The sequence below is a fragment of the Astatotilapia calliptera genome, chromosome 13, assembly GCF_964374335.1.
Source record: "Astatotilapia calliptera chromosome 13, fAstCal68.1, whole genome shotgun sequence".
NCBI lineage: Eukaryota > Metazoa > Chordata > Actinopteri > Cichliformes > Cichlidae > Astatotilapia > Astatotilapia calliptera.
In genome coordinates this window covers 17,860,162-17,887,356 of record NC_137434.1, presented here as the reverse complement: position 1 = coordinate 17,887,356, position 27,195 = coordinate 17,860,162, and the positions used below count along the sequence as shown (strand labels likewise).

Genomic DNA, 27,195 nt, shown 5'->3' with positions numbered 1-27,195 from the left:
TCGCTGTTTTTGTTGAACATTATGGGATTACACACATTGTCACTGTAACAATAATGCAGGAATCTATTACATGATACGCTGGGCTCATGTAGCACAAGAAGTTAGCCAACTCATATTTCCAGCTGTCCGAGTAGTTGCTTCCTCAGACGTTGTGCCCTTGAGCGCTTAATTAGGTCTTTCAGGAAAAACAACTGGGATGATACGGTTGTCGAAGTAACTGATGAGCTATCCACAGCCTGACGGGAGGTGCGCTCTTTTTCCACCTATGTTCCCGTACGCTGTCCCTTTGCGTGGACAGCTGTCTCATAAGGGCTCAGGGAGACACATTCTTCTGAGTGCACAGTACAGTCAATTAGTTGCTGCTCTGCATAAGCCTTTTTCCACCTGTCGATTAATCAAAAAAAACTTCATCACAAACTGGAACCTGCTAAAAATGCTGTGATTTTCTTCTCTTCTAATTTCAATCACTGTGTTAAAAAAAAATACATGTTTTCCCTTGGACGCAAACTTAGTGTTTGTGTTTGATAAAGCGGTATTACAAAGGTGTGGAGAAAAAAAAAGAGCTAAACAACAATAACTACTAACCCATACAGCAGAACAACACTGGCTCACGCAGGCAACATTTCATCTCACTGGCATCTTTTTTTGTTGGTGACATGTTGGATATACTACGTGAGGGGTTGTTGGGGGTGGGGGGGGGGGGTCTTTTGGGTAAGTCACAAAAGCTATGGTGAGGAAAAAATGTATTATCAGCACCTTTGCCTTACACACACACACACACACACACACACACACACACACACACACACACACACACTTTTTTGTTCTTCTGCAATTTTCTACTTGTGCAGCCTGTGGCTCACCAATGGGATTATTTTTAAAGACATGATCGCCAACAACCAGAATGATCAATTCCCATGCAGCATGTCCGGTCCTGATGGCCATGCAGCGTAGGCGAATGTGTGCTCATTAACATTTCTTTCTGATCAGAGCAAATTAGCTCGGTAAAGTCACTGCACATCATTTTAAAAAAAACAAAAAAAAAAACACAGGCATTGCGTTACTCGTGCTGGCATTTCATCACAGTATGGAGCAGCATAGTTTCCTAAGCTCCAAAATACATTTTACAATTGCTTTCCCACTGGTCAGGTGCTCAGAGGTAACTTTTTCTTCTGAATGAAGGTAGCACCGTAAGTTGGCAGGAATTTGTTGGGGTGAACTCTGTTGTAAAAAACACATGAATAGTACAAAGGAGACAACCAGGCTCCCATCTGTGGTTAGGTTTAGGCAACGAATCTGAACATGAAAGTCAGTTTCTAACCTTAACGGAGGATTTGACTGAGACTTCCAAAATAATATATGCGACTCATTATTGCACAGCACATATAAATTTTTCTAGTAATTCAGTAAGCCTGGGGGTATAGCTGATTGTTCACAAACAGGGAAGTCATCAAGGCAGACAAATGAATGGGGGATGGAGGGCTCCGCCTACCAAAGACCATCCTTCCCAGTGTGCTTTTGTCCCTTTTCCATCTGGATAGAACCGAATGGGGTCTACATCAAGATGTAATCCCACCTGTCTGTGTGTGTGTGTGTGTGTGTGTGTGTGTGTGTGTGTGTGTGTGTGTGTGTGTGTGTGTGTGTGTGTATGTATAAGTGTAAAACACAGAGAGAAAGACTGAATGTGCATGGTATTTCTACTCTGCTCTGCCCAGGCAGACGGCCCCCTAATGTCAAATGACCGAGCGCCACTACACAGCAGTTGCTATGGTTACCAGCCAGGTTCTGTGTACACGGATACTCATCGCAATCTCGATCTGCAGTGAAGCACCGATGGCAGAGCAAGAGCCCCGCAAAAGAAAAACTAAATAATATTAATAACATAAGAATTCACCTACCCACCCACATGCACATACATACACACAAATCATGTTTATACTGTATGCAGTACATGTTGAGAAATACTTGCATACATGCACCCACGAATGTTAATTCCACCCACATGAGAAGATACTGTACTCACTTCACCTTCACGTAGCACTCACTTGAGTAAATACTCAGTTGTGCTGCATATCATTAGAGTGAGCAAGTAAGCAAACACAGCCTGCTGGGCAGAATTATCAGCCCCAGCACAAGTAGCACAAATCGCAGTAGGCGATACACTGGGATATCACTATGGCTAGAAACCCCTCTAAAGCAGCCGGTGCTTTATTTCTCCCTGACTGTCACAACCACTCTGTTTTACTCTCAATCTGCCCGTCTTTCTCTCTGTTGGCGTGTCTCCCTATATGTTTCTTTGATTTATCTCTCACTCTCTCTCATATACACACACACACACCAATGTACATACAGGGCAGATTGGGAGCACTCAGTCAGAGCAGGAGATGAAAGGGAAGAGGGAGCTGTGTCCATGCCAATGGAGCTGTGTGAGTGGGGAAGTGATGAAAGAGAGGCTCATTTAGTAAATTGACAGTTCCCTTCGGGATTCTTCATCTTCTTCCCCATGAAAGGCCTGAATCTTTCTCAACTGCGAGCTATTCTCACCAGGCATGAGGAAGATGTCATATTCCAGCAAACATTAACAATGTCAGTATTTTAGTTTGGATCCATCTCTCTCCTCACTCCCACTGCTGCTCCATTCAATCCACAGATGCACAGCAGATGTCTGTGCAAAACACACCTACTTTTCATACGCTGATGTAAAATGAGATGTAAAATGAGCACTAGATGCTCCCTGACTAACATACAAATGCAATGTGTTTCATTATTATTATTATTATTATTATTATTATTATTATAGTTCTGTCGTAAAATTCTTGAGCTACCCATCAGTATTTTTAAATGGTCTTTAGCAATAGTTATCCAGGCTTTGTGAAGGTCATTGAAAGTTTTTCTTTGTACATCTAGTCTAGTCCGTGTCTGTCCTTTTAGAAAAATGTGTTCTTTTTGGTAGTTAAGAAACTTAACATTGATGAATCATCCAGGCATAGAAAAGATATCTAACTTCAGGGATAATCCATCCAGTCTACACATGAAAGACAACTTAGCAAAGAATCAATTTTAAATTATATCTTTAGACATTTTGCTAGCAGTCTGTGCAAAAAACACATCATTTGCTCCTATTTCTGTAGCTGAATTTTTATATATATATATATATATATATATATATATATATATATATATATATATATATATATATATATATATATATATATATATATATATATATATATATACATATATATATCAAACAGACACCATTTAACAGACAATTACACAAGAACTGGACAGAGAATCAGTCAGTTTTATGTAATGATGTAGGGACGAGTTCAGGAGTTTGGTCTCTGAGAAGTCAAATTAGTCAAGCATGATAGCAAAATTATAAAGTAAACGTCAGAGCCAGTCAGCAAATGTTGCTCATTTGTAACCTTAATAGACATTTAGCAGGAAAACATAATTATTATCACAAATGATTACAAAAGCCCAGAAAAAGAAACTGTGGTAGTCCACAAAAAAAACCAAAAAAAAAAACAACCTCAGCAATGAAAATATTTACACACAAATTTGAGCTGATACACTAATCAAGCATAACATTCAACTACTAAAACACATTTCTGTCTTCAGAAATATAAGTAAATACTAAGTAAACTGGAATTTGGCATGTTAATCTAAAAAAATAAAATAATGTGCTCTAGGTTTTTTTCAGCTTTTCTATAAAACTTTACATTTGAAAAATTCATGGATAGTAATAATTATGTCTTAGCATTGAAAATATCATTTCGATTAAAGACCTTATGCATAATTGTGGATTAGCCATTACAGAAACATAAAAATTGATTTTTGGTCATAACCAGTACTGTTAATTTAGGGCAGCTGTGGCATAAACCTTACACCAGATGGTGGACTAATAAATAGTCTAAGCACCGTGTATACACTATGTTGCCCAACACTTAAATGGGCCTCAATTTTAATCAAGTGCTCTGAAGGCTTTCCATAACTCAGCCAGTCTAAAAGGTAACAGAGGTAGCATGCTGCTCATAGTTAACTCTCTGTGCTCAGACATTAGACTGTGTGTGGAGGACATATGGGTATGCTTATAGGGAGAACACATCAGCAACTGTGCTGGTGGAAAGACTTTTTTTTTTCTTTTTAAAAATTAAAAGCTGTTTCTCTAAAGCTTTGTCATAGTAAAAATCAAACAACAGGAGAAACAGAAAGAGAATTTGACATCCTTTAGGATATGTATCCAACTTAACAGATACCTCACTACACAGACCAGCTAATTCTGTGCCAAACTATGGAAACTTGCAATATCTAAACAATGAAATTCTGAGGGTGAAAAAGGCGACTAAAAGCAACACAGGACAAGGAGTTTGTTTACTTCATAGTTCATTGTTAACAAACATTAACAAATCTTCCTCATATGCATCTAAGTATGTACATGCACACCCACACACAAAAATAAATGCAAACTCATATAGCAGAGTGAGCTGCAGTGGGCCACAGAAAGGACACTGTAGCACAAAAAAGGCCGGACAGTGCCAGCCAAATAGCCAACTGATGTTCAACTAGCCTCTGCTAGGATAAAATGAATTGCCCTACAGTATGTCTCCAGTGGGACTTGTATAAATAAGGTGAGGAAACGTGTACACGACAGTGGATTGTGCAGTGGATTTATCCAAAAGCCAACTTGATTGTGAACACTATGTGCAGTCCTTTTGCCAGAGGAAAGACCAAACTGTTGCACTTAGTTAACGGTGGCTGGGCCAAACGATTAATGTCAAAAAAGACCTGATGTATGTGTGTCTGGGTTTGGTATCTGACATGTTCATCCCCATCAGAAAAGCGAAAACTTACAAGAACTCTGCCAGTGAGTGTCTGAGCGGAGATCATGACACCGGCCCAGTCTTTGACTGAAGTCATCCATCCCACTTCATTGGCTGGCGCCTCCTCCTTCTCATCAGGGCCCTTTGGTGCTCTGTCGGCTGCCTGATTGTTGGCGGGGTTGTTCACCTTCTGAGCCTCCTAGAAAAAAAACGGAAACAAAATCTGAGTAGGCAAATTAAGGAAACCGACAGGAACACATTGATGATTATAAGCAGATAAGTCAGTTTGTATTACAACAACAAATTATACGTTATCCCCCACAGTAAGGCAATTTGTCATAATCCATTATTTCCACACTTCCCATTTAATGCCTATGCATCCTGGCAGCATCATGTTCATGTTCCTTCTGAGTGGCAGAACTTCGGGTTACTCACCGTATACCTGCATGAGCCTAAAATACTTCTGGGGATACTGCAACTTAACAGTTCTAAAAAAATAAAAATTAAAAATAAAAAAACCTGATAAAAACTTTCAAACTGGTTGTTGTGGATCTAAAATGATGGCACACTTAACAGCCCGCATGGCTTCCCACTTTTCAAACACATCTTGGTGAACTATTTCTGTAATATATATCAAGGAAAGTTTGCAAAAGAGCAGCCATGTTAAAAGACTGTAGGAGATGGAGAGCATGTACTGTACGTAGTATAAGTTTCTGAACTTATGTATACCCTTAAAAAACTACACATTTCTTTAGGACAAAAAAAAAGGGTGTCACTGCACCCATCACGCCATCATAGCATCCATCTGCTACTATTAATGGTGAATATGTGTGTTCAAGTCAAATAACAAGATGTGTATGAGGCCACTCTAATTTTATTGCGCATATGGCATAATTGTTCCTCGGGGTAAACTGTTGTTCTCATGCAGCCCTTTTAATGTGCCTTCTCGTGTCTGGCTGAGTGAGCAGAGTTGCATGGCACTTCATTGACATGCTTTGTTTGGCACAGTCGCTGCATGCAGCTGTTCCTCTCTAGAAATTCGCTCATTCCTGATTTGATACAAGTAAGCACTCTGCTACCTTGTCCTTCTGCCAGAAAATGAAGCAAGTGGATTTCCTCCACTTTTGTCTTCCTCAAAGAAAAAAAACCTATATTCAGGCATAATAAATGGAGTCCATAGAGAATGCCTGGAATTGAAATAACTTTAAAGCCCCTGGATTATGTGGCATCGGTCCACTCTGTGGGAACAGCCTCATAGTGCACATGTAGCACTAGGAAAACATTTTACATGTCCCTTCTCACAGTGACATCTGACAAGTAGCCATCAGAGCAGATTATGTGCTATGTCAACAAAGTAAAATTAGTGTCCCTGTTGTGTAAGTGTGGGACGTTTGTTGTGATGACCCCATGAAATTCAAAAATGGTGACGAGTGAAAACTATAAGTGTTTACAGTGAGTTTATTCTTGTTTTTAAAACCCAACACATCATAATTCCTAGAACTTTATGAAGCAATAAAGACATGCAACCAAAAGCCAGCTGACCACTGGGGTGACCGATGCACACCCACATGTGATACGAAAACAAACCAGACTGCAACTTGAGTATTTCTGCAGGGCTAAAGAGCAGATGAGCCCAAGAGAGTGCTCTGTCCATTTCAAGAGGATTGTCTGGTTAAATTGGATTATATTTGATAATGATATGGCATGGACACAGCTGCCATTTTCCTAATTTCATTCTAACCCATAACAATGCCAATAAACTGACCCTAAAAAAGCCTGCCTTAGTCATAAGATTATCATCCAGCTCTGCCGTTGGGCCTCGCAGTACTCCAGTGGGTAATTCGGTTAGTTATGGTTTATATGCTCATTAAATGACTCAGCGTTTGGAGACTCACAAACTTTTGAAGTACCTATCGTGAAAGTGACGTGAAGCATTCAGCTTTGCTTTTGAGCACCACAAGAATTCAGTATTTCCGACAGGCTGCTATCAAGCACATTTAACATTTAGAAACTTTAGCTTAATATCATTTAAATAAATAACAGCCGGTTCAGGCATTTTATTTGGCAGAAAAAGTGAATGAGGCATTGACCTGAGACAGATATAGCCTGGTTCAAAGTTAAGTGCTGTGTTTGTTCTAATAGATAATTATCGTCCACTTCACCAGCCTGCGTTCAATATTTTTGTTCAACACAAGAGGTGCTATTGCTGTTTTGTTGTTCACTTTCTTAAAAGTAATTAAAATAAATTAATATTACAATGCATTCTTAAACACAGTGGTTCAACAAAACCCATTGCAACGGTTTCTTATTCACCCATTTGTTAGCATACCAGTGGTATTTAAGGCTACTGTAGCATGTGCAGGGGCTACTACCCCGTCTCATCCCATTCTCTTTCCTCCTTAAGTCCTCCACTAATCACACCGTAACCAAGATATCTGAAAAAGTTATCAACGTTTTATAAAGTTCAAGCTCCCACCATGAAACTTTATTGTATAAGAGCTTACCGGATATGTCACACTGCAAACAGTTAAATACTTACATCTAACTGAATTTCTCCCACTCCCACTCATCCACTCACTTTATTGCATTGCCAGCATGCGGCAAAGACCCAGGAAAATTTGTATACATGCACATACACATGTCACCATCCACAGGGATGTCTACAATTTCACTCTGACTGACACTTGATAGCACTCCAGACAGGGTGTGTGTTAGTCTATGCCCACCAGTTACTTCTCACCCAGAAGAACCCCAAAACCTCACATGCTGCACAATTATACCACAGCAGGAGCACAGCACATCACACCAGGACTACAGTGTGTCGTGCAAATGTCACATCGCTTGTTTCTGGCTCTCTTTGCCATTTGCAGTGTTGCTGTTTTTTTTTGTTTTATTTATTTTAAGCATGTTAAAAATCCCTGCAGTCATCTGTTTGGTCACAGTTGTGGCTTTACCTTCATGAATTACATTTCATACAAAATACAAACTGCACATTACATTTACTTTACAATGATTTCATTTCAAATGAAACAAGGATTTCCATCTTGTTACAAAATAACTGCTACTATTTTGTTTTTTCAATAATATATTATGTGAAGACCTCCATGGATGCCAGTTTAATCACAGGACAGTAGTTCTCATTACAGGGAGTGCAGAATTATTAGGCAAGTTGTATTTTTGAGGAATAATTTTATTATTGAACAACAACCATGTTCTCAATGAACCCAAAAAACTCATTAATATCAAAGCTGAATGTTTTTGGAAGTAGTTTTTAGTTTTAGCTATTTTAGGGGGATATCTGTGTGTGCAGGTGACTATTACTGTGCATAATTATTAGGCAACTTAACAAAAAACAAATATATACCCATTTCAATTACTTATTTTTACCAGTGACACCAATATAACATCTCCACATTCACAAATATACATTTCTGACATTCAAAAACAAAACAAAAACAAATCAGCGACCAATATAGCCACCTTTCTTTGCAAGGACACTCAAAAGCCTGCCATCCATGGATTCTGTCAGTGTTTTGATCTGTTCACCATCAACATTGTGTGCAGCAGCAACCACAGCCTCCCAGACACTGTTCAGAGAGGTGTACTGTTTTCCCTCCTTGTAAATCTCACATTTGATGATGGACCACAGGTTCTCAATGGGGTTCAGATCAGGTGAACAAGGTGACCATGTCATTAGTTTTTCTTCTTTTATACCCTTTCTTGCCAGCCACGCTGTGGAGTACTTGGACGCGTGTGATGGAGCATTATCCTGCATGAAAATCATGTTTTTCTTGAAGGATGCAGACTTCTTCCTGTACCACTGCTTGAAGAAGGTGTCTTCCAGAAACTGGCAGTAGGACTGGGAGTTGAGCTTGACTCCATCCTCAACCCGAAAAGGCCCCACAAGCTCATCTTTGATGATACCAGCCCAAACCAGTACTCCACCTCCACCTTGCTGGGGTCTGAGTCGGACTGGAGCTCTCTGCCCTTTACCAATCCAGCCACGGGCCCATCCATCTGGCCCATCAAGACTCACTCTCATTTCATCAGTCCATAAAACCTTAGAAAAACCAGTCTTGAGATATTTCTTGGCCCAGTCTTGACGTTTCAGCTTGTGTGTCTTGTTCAGTGGTGGTCGTCTTTCAGCCTTTCTTACCTTGGCCATGTCTCTGAGTATTGCACACCTTGTGCTTTTGCGCACTCCAGTGATGTTGCAGCTCTGAAATATGGCCGAACTGGTGGCAAGTGGCATCTTGGCAGCTGCACGCTTGACTTTTCTCAGTTCATGGGCAGTTATTTGGCGCCTTGGTTTTTCCACACGCTTCTTGCGACCCTGTTGACTATTTTGAATGAAACGCTTGATTGTTCGATAATCACGCTTCAGAAGCTTTGCAATTTTGAGACTGCTGCATCCCTCTGCAAGATATCTCACTATTTTTGACTTTTCTGAGCCTGTCAAGTCCTTCTTTTGACCCATTTTGCCAAAGGAAAGGAAGTTGCCTAATAATTATGCACACCTGATATAGGGTGTTGATGTCATTAGACCACACCCCTTCTCATTACGGAGATGCACATCACCTGATATGCTTAATTGGTAGTAGGCTTTCGGGCCTATACAGCTTGGAGTAAGACAACATGCATGAAGAGGATGATGTGGACAAAATAGTCATTTGCCTAATAATTCTGCACTCCCTGTATTGCACACTGAACAGCGATAGCATATTGAGCAGCACTGACGTTTAACATTCTCTCTATGCATGCGAGTGCGTTTACGGTGAATGAGAATACATGAATAATGGATGTAGTCACGAACTAAAGGCTAGGCAGATCAGGAGACATAATGTAAACAAAGAATTTCTTCTAGCTTATTTGAGCGGCCGGCGGTGGGCTAAGCTCACGCACAGAAAGCCAGTGAAGCAGACTGTTATGGGAGAATCCATCTGCTGGCTATATATAAACACATCTGTGATGTCAAACAGGGCGAGACAGGCAGACAGAGAGAGAGAGAGAGAGGGATTCAGAGAGGGAGCCGCAGGAGTCAGTAAATGTGTTTACAACCAAAGTCCACAAAGGACAAAAAAAGTAAATATTATAATAATAATGAAAAAAGCAAAGACTTAAACAAAAAATATATGGTTGGATGCTAATGCTCACCTGGTGGTCAGAAACATGATGTATATAATATATATAATATATATATATATATCATATTACATTTTATTGTTTTCAGTTCATCTTATTAACAGGTGTTATTATTCAGTTCCCCACAGGCATATATGAAATGTAATAATTCCCTCCTGGTGCAAATTAAACAATTCAAGCTTCTACAGTGAGCTGTCACATGACACATAGGCAACACACTGTAAACATCTGCTTAAACAGAGGTTGCTGGAGCATTAACCCTGTCCTTGCCATTACCACCCCTGACCATCGCTGTAACAAAAAAAACAAAAACACTTCTGGAACCACAAGTGTTGTAACTTATTGTAACATTTTTGCAACCCTGTGCAGAGCCTATGTGAACTTTAGCCTCAGTTTCCTGTTCTTAACTGACAGGAATGGCACCTAGTATGGTTTTCTGCTACTGTAGCCCAATCTGCTTCAAGGTTCGGTGAAGATGCTCTTCTGCATACTATTGTTATAAAAAGTATTCATTTGAGTTGCTGTCGTCTTCTTATCACCTCAAAGCAGTCCGACATTCTCCTCTGACATCAACAAGGCATTACTGCCCAGAGAACCACCGCTCCCAGGATTTATTTCTTTTTTTAGGCTATTCTCTTAAAATCGCGGAGATGGTTGTGCGGGAAGATCCCAGCAGATCACCAATTTCTGAAACATTCAGACCAGCCTGGTCAACCACGCCATGTTCAAAGTCAGCATTTTGATTCTTGGTTTGAACTTGCGCAGATTATCTTGAGCATATCTAAATGCCTGAATGAACTCGTGCTGTTGCCAGACGATTGGATGTTTTGGCATTTCTGTTAACAAGCAGTCAAACAGGGGCACCTAACAAACTGGTCGGCGACTGTATATTGGAATCCCGGCATTATTTCACTCATTTTGAGTGGGTATTTCAATTTGGTGCCTCAAATTGATGATGGTGTGTCAGTGGTTACGGCATGCAGAAATAAACATAATTGGTATCGAATATGCCAACCAATCACATTACAGTTTGCGTTACAGTCTTTTAGATAAATCAACATTATTAATTTTAGTATTGCATCAGTGCATAAAAGCATTTGCAAATGAACTTCAGAAGCATTAGTATGAGTCACGTTAAGGCCTAAAATATATGTAGTTCACCTACTTCAAGAATCTTCTTTCCAAAAATAGATGAACATTGTTAATATTAGGACTGTACCAATTAACAGAGTACACAGGGGAGGGCTGGTAATAATGAGCAAGAGAGTGGCAGAACACGAAAAAAAATATGACACAGGAAGGAAGGAAGACAAAGAGAGGAACTGACAGTGAGAAGTCTACAGGACGCGGACAAAAACACAGGGACTGTGGGGTAAAAGAGGACACTGAGTCAAACAAAGACTCGGAGGGAGGCAGAGAGATAGAATGCCAGAACAATAAAGCAAGAGGAGCAGAGATAATGACAGAGACAGAAATTAAAAGACATCAAGAGAGACAGGAAAACTGAGCAAACACACGACTGACAGAGAAGGAGAGGACAGCGACAGAGAGACAAAGATACTGAAAGACAAGGGGGGTAAACAAGTAGCTGAAAGACAGACAGCGGCACAGATTAGAAGCAAGAGAAATGGTAAGTGAAAGTGAGAGAACAAGAGACAGAGGAAAAGACAGAAAGAATAGACAACGGAGAGAGAAAGAGAGAGAGGACCATGCCCGTCTGACTCGGCTGATCTAACCGGACTTGGCTTTAACGCAGCTGTTCCTCTGGCTTTCATTCGCATTGCTGGGGAAAACTCTATTCCACTGTGAGAGGCTATTTATAGCCTCACCCTGGGAGATGAGAAACTAGTGAATCTCATAACATGCTTCGTTCCCCCTGTTTGCTATTTAAATGCCGGTACAGTTACCCAGTGTCCCTGGGTTACAGCCCTACACTGGGTCATAGCAGAAGGGAACACGGAGGAAGAACACACACTCTCCTTAGAAACCAGTTTAAAAGCCCACATAGACAGGTGCAAGGCTGGATATGATAACACCGTGAGGAGAAAAGCTATTCCTGTGTAAAAACCACGCCTACTGAATCATATAGAACTATGGAGGCCAAATGTTACAGACTGGCTATTACCGAGTGATATGCAAATCTCTGCAACAAAGAAATGAGCTCAGTTATTGTCCCAGTTGGTTTTTATGATCAAATAAATGTATTTATTTCATAGTTGCCCCTTGAGAACCCAGATCCGTTATTGCAAAGCGCAGAGAAAGAAGTTCACAAAGTTCTGATTTTAAATGATAGGCTGAGGGCTTGTTATGCTAACGTGTTTAATTCAGGTACGGACTGGAATAAAATCTGGATGGTGCCCATATTTGTAGATTATGCCCCCAAAAAATTACAAATATGTATATGTTCTGTACTAAATCTGCCTGGAGGAAAGTGACTTTATGGGGCCTAACACAAGATGTATCAAGAGTATTATGAAAGAGAGTGGCACAATGGGTTTCTCAAGATCTTGCTTTCACAATCCCCGGAAGCAAAGATTGAAATTGAAAATAATATCTGATTAATTTCCCAGCCATGGGCAGCACAAATATCCTATCTGTTGTTGTCAAAAAGAAATTCCCACTCAGATACTAATCGATACTAAAAGTCACTATTGGATTAGATACTCATTTGCGACAATATGAATACCAGCAGTGCCTCGCTTTTCAGCTGACACACAGTCCCTGCTCTCACTAAGAGGATGCAGTAATATTTCACATTCATAGCGCTGAATTTCAAGAGGTCAGAAAAGCTCCTGTCTTAAAACCATTAAAGTAATAAGAAATTATCATGAATGTAAATCTGGCCAGAGCCACATTAACTTTAGGTGCTTAATTATTAGTAGTTAGCCTTAGCTGCTAGCCACATTAGCTATCTGTTATCTTAAGGCAGGGGTGTCAAATTCAAATACACAGTGGGCCAAAATTCAAAATGGAACAAAGTCGCGGGCTAACATTAATATTTATCGAAAAAAAATAATCTTCCTCCAGATATAAGAATGAATCTTTTCTTATGGACTCAAACAAGTTTAGCTGAAAAACTGAATATGGAACAAGCAAAGCTTAATACTAAACAATATATATATTAGCTGTATAATACCAGTAGGCCAGCTCTAATAGTAATTTGGTATGGCTTCGCGGGCCAAATGTAATTAGGCTGCGGGCCAAATTTGGCCCACGGGCCAGAGTTTGACACCTATGTCTTAAGGTAACGGCTAGCGGTTATAGCTAATAATAAAATGATAACATTGATGTGGGTTATTTCAATCAATTTCAATCATTTGTTAGATTTTGTACATTTATAATTTAGTTAGTTTACTCAGCTACTGTTTTTACTGTCTTGGAGCAACTGTGACACATAATTTTCCTTATTACAGTATTTTGATTCTGATTTATTTGCATCTAAAAAGTGTCAAGTTCCAGATTCCAGCTGAGAAAAGTCTACTAGCAACTAGACAGAAACAGCAGAAGTGTACTTTAAAAGTGCCTTAGCAATGAAAACATGGGGCAAAGTCAAGAGAACCAAAGCACTAAATATAGGATAAATATTTATTCAGAGCTTAATACATTTATTAAACCACCTGTCATAAAAACAAGAAAATACTTTAGAAACTTCTAAACAAAACAAAAAAAACTTTTTTAAAACTAAAGTAAGACAAATTATATTATAATTTATTAGGCAGATAATCAGAATTCTCTTTTTTATGTCCAAATTTGAATCAACAAACTGAACTCAAAACTCACAACTTAATGAAGCAGGATGTTCAGACACTAAAATTCATTTTTCTGTTCAGGAATGGAAGAAAACAACTGTAATTCATCTTAATCAAAAAACAATAATATACATTATAATTTTTTCTACATTGTGTAAAGCATTAAATGTGAAAATTTATAGAAAAGAGCAATGTTTTTGTTGAAATTTGAAGCTCAAGGGTTTAGGTTCATAAAGAAAAAGAAAAAAAATCATAAGCTTTTCATAAATTAGGACAATGCTGTGAGTCAAAACTCCAAACTATGCAGACACTTTCAAATACGTCATCACAGTGTGATCAATCAACAAAATACCATCAGTGCCGCTGAGAAGTTTGTCCATCTCCAGAAGCACATTAGCCCTGTGCTGCCCCTCTGTGCCTGAGCACTGCAGGCCAGAGAAGGATTAGACGATTTGTAGACACTGAACTATATAAATAACATCCACAATATCGGCAAAACAGGAAGACAAGCCAAACGGTTTACATCTCTCTGCATCTCTGATGGACAGCATGCCCATCTGCACAACATGGCATGAACTCAGTCCTACTAATGGCTGCTGTTCAAGTGCACATTTTCTTTGTCCCGATTGTAACGTCTCTTCAGCTAGCTAGAGAAAAATGATAAGACATGAATATATGATCTGATGGCAGCTGATGCTGACTAAAACGTCCCTCTGTTCATACAGCAGAAGACAGAATAAAGACACATTCACATTAGCGCTGCCTTATAACTGGAGGGAGGCTGACAGAAAGAAATATCTTGAATGTACAGTCCGGTCGATTCATAATACTGTACTGCACCTCTCCCATTGATACAACATTTTAAGCCCCAGTGGTCCAGGATAAAAATAGATGATGCAGTAAATTGCAAGACTGAAAGGTCAGCACTTGTCATCCGTAACGTCTTTGAGTTTTATCATCTTAATGTCAGCGGATAATAGAAGGCCAGTGGCTTAAATGAGGGCATACTAAAGTTGTAGGGTATATAATAAAATACCCTGAATGAAAGTTGGGGGTTTTTCCCCATTTGATCTGCTACAGAGCAGAGAAAATTAACAAATGCCTGCTGTGTCTCCTTAAGGTGAAGTTGTTTGGCAGTAACACAAAAAAAAAAAAAAGAGCCTTTTTCAGTCAGGACAACAAAACAAATACCACTAACTGCTGGTTTCATTTAGTTTTCGGTGTGTCTGGGCAATAAATGGTATTACAGCAGTTTCAGACCCTAAAAATCAATACAATAATTTTCTTTGCACTTTCCATTACTCTAAACCAAGTAGAAGGCTGAGATTACATCACTGGAATTTGCACCCATCAGTCACCTCTGCTCTCGTCTGCGAACCTTAATTCAACCTAAACAAGACGAGAAACTGTCAATCAAGCTGTCAGCCTCCCACAAAAAGCTTGTCGCCTCATCTGCAGAGCTTTGCCTCCACTCCATTACCCCGCGACTTCAGATCATGTCAGAATGTGAGAAAGCATAATAACTTAGATCTAGACGGAGGTGTGCAAATTTAACAAATTACTGTGCAGGGAGAAAACACACCACAAATGTAAAATCATTACAGACAACCACAAATTCTCCTCCACATGCTGTGGCCTTGCAATAATTGGTCATTTGATTCTCAGCAGGCTCAGGCTATCATCTATATTTTCTTTCTTTTAAATCATCAATCTGATGATGGCTTGTTACTATGGCGATCTACACATGCTCACATTCTCGTTTTCAGTGCAAATTAGATCTGAATGGAAACACTTTTTTATTTCCTGGTCAATTTAACAATCCATTCAGTGTGAATGCTGAAAATTAAAAGACAGTGGTTACTGCAGAGTTACGCATCTGGATTTTTATTTTTATTTTCTTACATTGTGGACATGTAAGAAACACCACAACCAAAACATGTTTGTGGGCCAGACAGTAACCCACAATAATTTCCCAGATTTGGTTACATAGCATTTTAAGCTTAACCTAAAAGTAGGTGGAATAAAAATAAATAAATAAGAAAACATGCTTGAGTGACATCAGCTTTTATCATACTACAGCCATCAGTGAAGAAATGACCTGAGGCTAAATTCTGACATTTTGTACTGCAGCCCACGAGTGTGCCTGAATGAATTTACAAGCAGTGAATAGAAGAAAAGCCCAACAAAACATGGCCAAAAACAGGTCCTAAAAGCACTTAGACTGAGGTTATTATAGTTAACCAAAAAGAAATGTTAAATCGACCTGCTGTGCTCTTGTTTGGGATGCGGACTTGATTTTTCCAGGCTGTTTCAGATTAGTTTTTCCAGTAAGTGAAACACAAGAGGAATGAAGTGCACGGAATAAACTGGATGTGGAAAACAACCCAAAACATTGTAACAAAATAAAAGTAAAAAATATAAATAATATAAACTTAAAAAAAATGATACTGTTCAGGGAAAAACACAATGCACCTATTTTTAGTAAAAGGAAAAAGAAAAACCAACAACAAAATATTAAAAAAAATCAAAACAAAACTCAGTGAGAAAAGCTGCTCTGGAAACTAAATTTAAAAAATGGTAACGAAAAACATAATGACAACTATAATAACTACTCTCATTTAGACATCTACATGTTCCCATATAGTCCACATTTTTGAAATAGAAACTTTCTGTCCTATGTAGAGTGTCAACATTCCTTAAATAATTACTTCATTAAATAATTAACTGTGTCATTAATTAATTACACTTGGAAATAATTAAATTAAAATTTATTTCATGTATAACATTTAATACATTTTTTTATCTATTTCAAATCTTCATTAATTATTGACAGATTTAATTAAATATTTAACAAAGTATTCATTTTGGCACTCGTGGCCCGCCGTAGCCTTATACTATATTCTCTGCATTAAACGCTACTGTGACCCTTACTTGAAATGACACTGTCCTTGTGATGCTCTTGCCGCTTAAAACCTCCAACCTATATCTGTGCTGCCACTCTGTGAAGGTTCACTCTGTTTTCTATTATTGCTCTCAGAATCTGGACTTTCGCTCATTCAAGGGCGATGGACATTTTTGCTTGCCTATGTGTGTGTGTGTATGTATGCTCAGGCCAACGACTGATTTCTGTTTCATCTGGACCACAGTCTGTGTCGACGTCGCTTACCACACCTATGAATCAAGAGGTAATAGTGTTTCTTCTAGTTTGTAACCTGTGTCAGAGCCTGAAGTGAGCTCACAGCAAACTAAGGCGCACACCACACAATAACTGTGTCACACAACCGAGGCCAGTTTTTAATTTTATCATCATTAATAAAGGTATAAACCTACTAGTTAACGATTCCTAAAGACTATAACATTTTTTTACTGGGTCTGAAAAGCATTACATGCTGTACAGGCAATGTTTACTAAAAAAATGCAAGGAAAATGAATTTTCCTTCCTCGTTAAAAACAAGCAAACAAAATCAAAGACTCAGTAAAAACACTCTCCTGTCTAAACCTGTATTCTAGTCATTCAGCTTTAATGCATTTTATTGGTAGATTACCTCAAACTAATCACTTACCAGAGCAATTTAATTACAGTGATGTTGGAGGGTTTTTTCTTTAGTTTTTAGGCACACATGAATTACAGTATCCACACTGTGTTGTGTCTTTAATAGACTCACTAATTAGCAAGTCAGGCATGGCGTTTACAGAATAGTAAAAGACAGTTAAATTATTTTTTTTTTTTTAAAGGAGGCTGTTTACTATTATCTATTGTATGTTATATCCATGTATTAATTACATGTACTAAACAGATTCAGACCGGCATTTTTTGCAGTATTTGATCATTTGAGAGTTTAAATTTGTACTTCCTTGTGTAACTTCAGCTTCAAAGTACTACGTAAATGTTTTCTGAAACCTGTTAAACTGAAAGTAAGAGTTGTGTTTCTTCCACACCTGTCACACCTGAACTCAACAGTGCAGAGAACAACAACAGACACAGCAGTACAACAGCAGCCTTATCAAACAGCCACCACCTGTCGTAGCCCTGATCTCTTATTGCCCTCGGAACACTTTAACGAGCTTTCTCCCTAAATACAGACAGACGGCTCGCTCTCTGTCAATAAGTGACTCAGCGTTCAACAGACAGATGAAATCGGGGCCCCATTATCCCGAGCAGAACAGGCCGCTTAGGTGTTTCCCAGGAGCGGAAAACAATCAAAATGGTAGCTGTTGCCCTAATTGGCTCCCTGCTGTCTAACCTGCACTGATCAATGGCTCGGCTCTATAAAGACCAACATCCAGATATGACTGGCAGATGAATCTTTTAGCAGCAGATTGGTATGTAGTGCTAAGCAGTGACGTTCAGTGTTGAAAGCAAACAAGGCAGGAAACAACAGGCCGCCAACCTCTCACTCTTTTCTCTTTTTAACAGTTTGTAGTTGTAGTTTGTGATAAAGTAATTAAATCAAAATAAAATGTGATTTGAAAATCATTTAAACCAAATACTTAACAGTAAATAGCAAAAAGTTCTGATATTTTCTTTGCTTATTGAATTTCAACAAGAAACTTGTTTCATGGTGAAAGGAAAAAAAGTTAAATGTTTCACAACTAATTAGGTTAATTAGAAGCATGATTGGGTTTAAAGAGCATCCCAGAGGGCCTCCCTTAAGCAAGTAAGATCAGGATTTCTGTGAAAGATCGCATGGGTACATTTTCCAAAGAAATGTTTCTCAGCTGAAAAATACAAAGAAGTTTGGCATTTCGTCACTTATGAAACATAATCTGATTTAAAAATCCAGAGAATCTGTTGAAATCTCCGTACACAAGGGGAAAGACTGAAAATATTACGAGGATCTTTGCTACATCCAGAAATTCAAGTTGAACCTCCACCAGGCAGGAACATAAACAAATGCCGTTACTTTCTCGATCAAAAGGTTTAAGATAGAACTGAGAGGAAATGGGAAAGTGTTCTTTGGTCTAACCAATCCATATCTGAAATTCTTCCTTTGAAATATGGGTGCCTGGTCCTCGGTACGTAAGAGGCGGGGAAACATCTGCCTTCTTATATTTGCACAGTTTAAAAGCCAGCATCCCTGATGGTATAAAGGATGCATTATTAGTGGAAGGACACATGCAAAGGCTTAGTTAAGGCTGACTCTGAATTAAGGCTGATGCCTATATTCGTTTTGGAGCAATGCAAGTTTGTGTATGACTTTCACTGATTTGACAAGGCAATGCTAAACATATTGTTTGTTTGTACTGCTGCAGAAGAGGACGAGTGCTAAACGGACCTGCCTGCAGTCCAAATGTGTCAGTATTCAAAGCATCCTTAAATGGAAACACACAGCGATCCAACCTTTTTGGACACCAACCTTCACTCACACACACATACACATTTTTTTAAATCAGCAAACAGGAACAGTGTACTTTTTGAATCAGCTGGATCAATCAATCACTGTTGACAAAGCATTAAACAGCTTCGGTGTTTATCTTGTCGTTTGTTTTTGGCTTAAGCCGACAAGAGATTAAAAAAAAACTCTGATATTTAAAGAACTAGTCATTCCAGAAAATGTGTAACTACAGAACAACAAGTGAGCAGGAAAGGCTGCATGGTGGGAGTCCTGCAGTCTATGCATACGATATGAATGACTAAGTACGAACACGGTCTCTCAGCACACCCAGCAAGCAGATTTGCATATATGCAACAGCATGTCCTCGATAAGCTATGATTCACTCGATTACAAAATCAACTTCAAACGTTAAAACAGGTTTTTGGATAGCACCCGCTCAAGTTATCCCTAATAATATGTTCCTCTCTGATGCATTATCACATTTAACATGTCAAGCCACCGCTTTTACTGCTCCCGTCAACATTTTCACACTCGTTACCCCCTATTTGTGCATTTTTGTCCTCTCCACTCTAACAGCCACGTAAAAAGACCCTTTAAAAGGTATAATCACATGTACCCATTTCTTTCTATTCCCCCCATATCTATTCTCAGTGTCATCTCTCCTTGTCTATCCTGTCTATTCACATTTCCTTCCAATTCCTCCTAATTTCTTTTCACTTTCTCATCTTCTATACTCACTTTTCCCCTCCACCAGCTTAAGAAAAGTCAGAATAAACCAAGAAGATTAGGCTCTCTTTACTTGAGAGACAGATCTCAGTATCTTTATCTTATCCTGATGCAATAATACCTTAAAATCTTTCACTAATGCCAGTGAGTGCACGCGTCTATATGATTTTTTTTTGTTTGTTTTTTTAAAGATGAGGTGTAGGTATGCATCGGATGTGGAACAGCAGCAAAAGAAGTAAAGGTTTGAAATTTAATCTGTTTATTTACTTGTTTGATTCCTTGTCTAATGCGAAGCACTAAACAAAGATGAGCTTGTTTGTCTTCTGATTTCTAAAAGAAAAGTGTTTGATCAGGTCCATAAACTGTATTGCATAATATAGAGGTCAACAATGTTATCTGGGAAGTGTTCTTGTTGAAGGCAGTAAAAAAGGCAGTCATCTGAGCCTAATGATTCAGAGCCGTGACCTTGATTTGAGAACAGCTCAGAGGCTAACAAATGGAAGTGCAAATGATTTTCTTACTCTAGGCTCATTTAATCATTTTAAATTTAGATCTCACGCCTCCCACTGGGGAAAAGAAATCAGCTTCTTTCATACAGAATTTGCATGTTTTACGCCTGAAGTTAGGAAAAGGAATTGGGGAGAGGACATGGCGCAGATTGGTATGGCTTGTGCGCTCTTATCAGCCAACACCAAGGCCCCCCGATGTGTTCCACGGGGAAGATTGCGTTTCTTTACTGTGACCTCACACAGAGAGGACTTTGACCTTAGCTAACAAGATCCATTAAGGAGAGACGAAGCCTGGATGAAACACTGCATCAAGTTTGTGTACACATTCTTAAGCCTACAGAGAATCAGTGTAATTACGCAAGATGGCAGCACGGCAAACCAATCTGTGCGTTTATAAGAAAGGTCAGTGCCTTTGGAGGAACGCTGGAATGCATTGCACACCATTAAGCCTCCATGTGATGTCAAGTGTAAAGCATGCTGCCGGGGAGGACTGAGGCACTCTTGCTCGGTCTAGCTCCGACTGCGTGGTGACCAACTTTACCAAATCAAAGGATTTTCGCAATCAAATCAAACATCCACAGACAAGGCACACAGAGCTTAGAGGAACCACTATGTGCCCAAGCCCAACTACATTTGTTTGTGCTCAGTGTAAGACGGGCATTGGGGTTTGGTTTCCACTGTGATCTGTCCGTTCCTGTTAGCGCCATTGTTGTTAGAACAGGTTTGCGATTTGAGTAGCTGACAGAAAGTGTTGCGGGATTGCCTTTCGCCTGAGGTCGACAGAGGCATTCCCTGTGATGGTGCTGCAATGTGGGGGTGGTTGGTGCATGTAGGGGTGGAGAGAACCACCTCCCCAGACTCAGCAATTTGACCCTTGCAGGCTTGGTACAGGCTGCACTGTTAAGCTCGAATAAACAACACGGAAAATTCAGCACAAAAATGAAAATGTGTCAGGGTGCGTTAGAAGGAGAGTTGGCAACAGCTTTCACAGGGGATGATGTGAAGACTGAATCAGCTCTCCTTCACTGTCCACACAGTCTGCACTTGATCACTGCAGCACTTTTAAAACCAAGGACAAGTCACTGAGAGTGACATAAAATGTGTTGCGGTTACATTTGCATGACAGGGGGTTTTAATTTATAGTGAAGCAACAATACGCCCAATAAGGGGGAATGAGAGAGTCAGTGTTTAATAAAGGTGGTCACTTTTAAAATAGAATGTCCAATACACATAGCAATTAAAGCACCTATAGTCTCTTCTAGCAAGTAGAGAACTATGCAAACAGTTTATGTGAAGGACACATTGTGCATTATGTTATAGAGAAGACAGCTTCAGGTTTTGATAACTTAGAGTGCCCGTCAAAGTGAAGTGACCTCAAGCCTGTGAGCTTCTCTTCAAACGCAGTAGTGAGTAAATCCGCATCGCTAATCTTCAGCCTTAGCGCATTTATTTAACCCGCTCTGGATATCATCTTATGGTTTACTGTAAGAACGTCTTTGTTTCCCCTTCCACTGGCTAATAAGCCAGTGTTAATCAATACTGTTGTAAGTACTTTTTAGTCCTCAGCACTGGGCTCATTTGTCAACATAAAAGCCGCAAGGCCCCAAAGGACTAATCAAAAGGAATGAAGTAACAGAGAAATTCACAGCCTGGAAACATGAAAAGCAGCAAGGACGTGTAAGGAGGGGTGTAGCAGTGGTTGAAGCATGTTCAAAGACAGCTTTAGATTACAACATACAGTGTGGTGGCAACTGATAACCCAGAACAGAAGACTGACCAAAACGAGATTCAAAAAAAGGTTTAATTCAAAGCCAATGACTCATTACAGCCAAACAAGTCCAACATGGGAGAGTGAAGGCAATTACCTGAAGGCAGACTCACTGGGAAACTTCATGCAGAAGTATCGCATTTCTTTGAGACTTCTCCACTTACACATGCTATTTTGATTTCACTGGTTTGCCTAATACTGCTACACGCAGATTACTGTGAGTACTGAGATGATGCTGTCTAAAGCTGAGTATGAAATGCGGTATGGTTTTTTTTTTTTCATCTGCAGTGGTCACCATCTTGGCTAAGAAATGGAAAGGAAGAGGCCACCAAGTAATTTTTAACAACTTGGTCGATATTATCAGTGCTAGCTAGCAAACTGACTGATATCAGGCATTTGCTTTGCACATTAATGCATTGTTTGGGGCTGTTGTAGAACAGTGTTGTATCACATGTGTCGTTAGAGACTCAACACTTTGATGATCACATATCAAAAATTGTATATATGTGCGGAGATTAGCCCCAGAGGAGAGACAAGGAGAGTGTTTCTCCAAAAACCATCTTGCGAGTGCTTTATGAGCTTGCCACGGTTGCCCATAATTTACATGGAAGACTCCAACTTGTCTGCAAACACTTGTCAACTGCTAACAAAGCAGAAGTACACAGACACAAGTCTGAAATGGAGAGCATTCACCTTAGAATTAAAAGCTGTACCTCGCTCATGCAAACAAACGGTATCATTTTCACTGCGAAGGCAAAAGTTCTCAGTTTCTGGTTTGCTCTTTTTGCATTTTTTGCTCAGAAAGTAGAGGGCAAGTGTTTGCAGAAGTTCATATTTTACATGCAAAATATGTATGACAGCTGCTAGTGACCAAAGCAACTGCAAGGAGGTTTTTGGTACAGCACTGTATACCTCTGTGCGCCCAAATTCATCCATCCCCTCACCAACAGAGGGGGAATATACATTTTTTTCCTTGCAACCAGTGGTGGCCAGTTGCCCACGCAAGTCTCCACACTTGCAGGACTTGGGTCTTCTTCAAATTAAGACAGACAGGAAATGACAATTAGATACATTTGACAGGCAATAAGGCAAGCCTCGGTTAATCACACAATAACAGAAAATATATATGGGAGAATCTGGAATAAGTGGAGACATACACATAACAAAATATAACTGGAAGCTAAATAAAGATGTCAGTAATACACCAATAAATTCAGTTACAACTTCCACTGTGTTTGGGAAACACTTGATTCAAATTGTTAATATTATGAGGAAATTACATAATTCAGATTTGATCTAGAGTACCACATGCTACAGTGAAAGTCTACAAAACTTAATAGCTGATATGGGAATAAGTTTGATTGCTGAATAAATACACTTAGTGATTTAATTTGTAAGTCACAATTTATCCCAACATCGGCTCCAACTGCAGTATTTTTTCATTATTGCCTCAATAAGCATCTCAGCCTCTTCCAAGCCTCTGCATTCATTTTCCAATAAACTACGCAAATTTAATCAATGACATTTTAAAAGTCATTTTATCAATTGCTTCAGTACAAGCACAAAAACCTCAAACGCATGCTTAGATTTAAATGCACTTCTGCCACAGTTTTCTTTTCACCGAAAACCGCTTCAACTCTTTAAAGAAGGTCCGGCGTACGTGCGGCCGGCACAGGGAAGGATGAGATCATGATGGACAAACGTCGCTCTCATAAGAGCAGTCCAGCGCTCGCTGCTTGTCGCTAAGCAACAGAGACCTGGCAGGCAGACAGTAGGTGTGTGAGACAGAGTGCGTGGGAAGGGGAGGTTTGGAGCGGGGGGTAGAGAGAGGGACAGAAGCAGAGAACAGGGAGAAAAAGACACAGAGCCAGGCTGAGAGCGAAAGACAGATAGGAGGTGTGATGCAAGACGCCAGTGGGAGAGATTTGACCAGTGTCAATAAAGGATTGTGTGGCGTAATCAGAGAAGTGATAATTCAACTGTCTGAGAAGTAGATATAAACACTGGTGTGCATCTTAATCATAAGACAGGCAGTGGTGTTTATAATAAGCAGCTGATTCTTTTTTGAGTTCATTCATATTTCTTGGTTTCACCGTTGTGAAACATGTCAGCACTGATTTGCTGATCTGCAGAATTAGTTTCGATGTTCAAGGCTCAGTCCACCGTTTACATTATTTCTTTATTCACATTCGCTTGACGGTCAGAACTATTGCGTGTCATGAACAGTGGGAAGCGAAGGAAAATAAGGCACCTGTGTTGTTTGTGCATTTGCAGGCCACCTTAAGGCAAGATGTTTAGTTTTGTTGTTACAGGAATATATTAATTATTTTTACACTGCTGACCACGTTTCTGTTTATAGCTATTCAGTTCACGCCGTGATTTAGTTTGCTTTATGTGCTCTCAGAATCAAAGCACTGACAGAAATTAGATCTAACACTGCAATGCCATAAATGGAAAGGCTTATAAGTAATGCACCGTAGGGCCTTTTGATAAGATTATCTTTGCTCCAATTTTAGCCTTAAAGTAATCTGGTCAAGGAATTGACATGCAATAGTCGGAGAACAGCATTAATCCTGTTATTATCAAATTATGGTTTGCACAAAAATGCATAGCTTCGGTTGTATGGTCAACGTGTTCACAGTGTTTATCCAACAGTCCCTGGGTAATCCAATCTACAGTTTTATGATTTGGGACTGAAATCGAGAAATTAGCAGGTATGAAAGATACATGCTCATTTTAACTATACAAAAAGCCACTTATCATGTTTGAAACTGGACATCACAATCCAATGGAGATCTAACTGAGATCCTGTCTACATGTAAACTGGCAGTTTGGTAAACTTAGCTTTTTCTGTGTGTTTTGGCCTTTTGTCTGCAATTTAAATCACTGAAAGTTGGAGCTTTAGAAAAAACTGCTTCCAGGTGAAAATTTATCAGAAACTCTGCTTCTGCATTTGATGGAGACCAAAATAAGTCAGACTGTGCGCTGTGTCACTGTTTGGTGACTTCTGATCAGCCAGCACTTCTATACATTTGGGGTTAGGTTGCTACGTTGTTAGTTTGGTATGCTCTTGACTATGCTTGAGATTTTTATGTGTGTTTTCACGTGTATGGAGAAAAAAACCCACTGCCCACTCTTTTCAGTTTTGTCAGGCTAAGTTTAAAGTGTACCCTGCTTAACTATAATACTACTTTTTATTTGACTGTAATTTACAATAAAAGCCTAAGTGTTAATGGAGGTCATATATAAAATGTGAAAAATAATGTAACTGAAATTTGTTTATATACATTTATATATTTATAACAGTCACCCCAAGAGGCTTTGTATTATAATTTAACAAAATTAGAAAGAAAACCCCAGCATTTAGACAACATGGCAACAGTGGGAAGGAAAAACTCCATTTTAACAGGAAGGAACCTTTAGCAGAACCAGGCTGGGGGAGGGGCAGCCATATGCCACCACACCACGTGGTGACTGCAGCCATCTCCAGACTTTTTTTGGAAGACCTCCTTCTGGCTGTTCAAATGTCCAGCAGGGGGTTGCATTGGCTTCAGAGCCATCTTTTATATACAGTCTAACAGTTTTGGCAGAAAATTTCATTTCACAGTAACACAAAACCTGAGCCAAAAGTGGGACCAATAGCTTGACACTAATATTAGCACAGGAATATCGAACGTCTTTTTACAATATTTGTTAAAAAAGTCAAGATTCCAGGTGAAAAAAGCAACATTTCTTTCATAACATTTCATACTTTTAACCATAACTGAAAGAGTAAAGCTTACACATTTTAAATTCTTATTTCCACATTAAAAGGTGCAATGCAAAGGAAGCATGCTCTCTTAGTGCAGGTGGCAAAATACTAAAATACCATCACTTTATTTTTAGCTTGGTGAACAGTAAAAAATAGCCCAAGTGCAACCTTGGTAAACACTCAGTCCTCGCTGCCTAGGCTTTACAAGACATATATTCTCCTGTGTGGCCTAATGTCACAAACAGCAGCCAAGTCTCAAGGAAATGTCAATGACAACGAGAGTGCTGTGCTGGGGTAACATAAGGTTGCCCTAATTCATACTAAGCTTTAATGTGGTCATACGTGGTCATCGCAGCCAATATTAACCTATCACAGGCTTTGCATGCTCTGTCATTCACTCTTTCAGTGTTTCAGCAGCAGCTTTCATCCTGTCAGTCAAGTTAACTTCGCTAGCTTTTCCCACAGCATGATCAAGCAAATAATATTTTGTGCACTATTATGCCATATTTGCAATTCAACAAACCCATTAGTGGTAACATTTCCACTGAGATTTGTGGCCGCAAACTAAATAAACGTTTAGCGGTAGCATCTTCCCGTCGATCATCACGGGGCACCATAAATGCTCCAGGAAAAGCACCGTAACAAGAGAGACTCTTAGCAAAGACGCTGCACATCCCAGGGACCTCAATAATGGACCCAACTGACAGCACTCTAATTCAATCACGTGTTGCAGTTGCAGCTAAGCTGCCTTCAAATACCCGTATCTATTTTAAACCCTGTTCAACAATGATAGACCAAGAAGAGCCCAATATGCCTGTAAAAACATTACGCAAAAGGAAAGAAACATACACCGCCGGCTTTTCTCAGTTTGTCAAGTGTTAATGTGCATTTCAGAGTATGTGCATGGATAAATGCCTCTGCATAACCTCAATGTCCCATTATATTAGTATATAAGTAAAAGGCACACTTGATAGACCTTTTTTTCCTCCCTTTTTCAAACACAATTCTCATATCAGAATTATCTCTGGATCATCTCTGAAGGCTTAATTTATAAAGGAGGACCTATTTGAAAGGATTTCCAGCAAGATTGAAGTCATTTCTTTTGCCTCTTAATCGGAGCATACTTGAGCCTTACAGCTGTTGTTTACTATTAAAGCAGGATTAGGGCCAAGTTTTGCTGGGTAGTTCCAGGAGATGTCACTGATCACATGGTCATTATCAGAACGCCTGGGTCTTTCAGATCATTTCCTGCCTAATGGCCTCAAGGCCATTTCCTCATCTGCACTCTAGCCACGAAGCTAGAAAGAAAATTAGTCACGTGACAAAGGAGAACACATACAACCGCAGACATTACAGGCTAGGCCTATGCTTCCTTCTTTTTCCTCTGT

General features: G+C 39.4%; 1 protein-coding gene across 11 annotated transcripts in view; it reads right to left on the bottom strand.

Moving 5' to 3' along the window:
• Positions 1–27,195, bottom strand: part of kcnma1a (potassium large conductance calcium-activated channel, subfamily M, alpha member 1a) — a 146,543-nt gene that overhangs the window by 100,085 nt on the left and 19,263 nt on the right. For all 11 annotated transcript variants that reach the window (XM_026189583.2, XM_026189596.2, XM_026189590.2 and 8 more), the window contains exon 2: positions 4,858–5,025. In XM_026189583.2, coding sequence (XP_026045368.1) covers positions 4,858–5,025 — 168 coding nt within the window. The remainder of the gene's footprint in view (positions 1–4,857; positions 5,026–27,195) is intronic.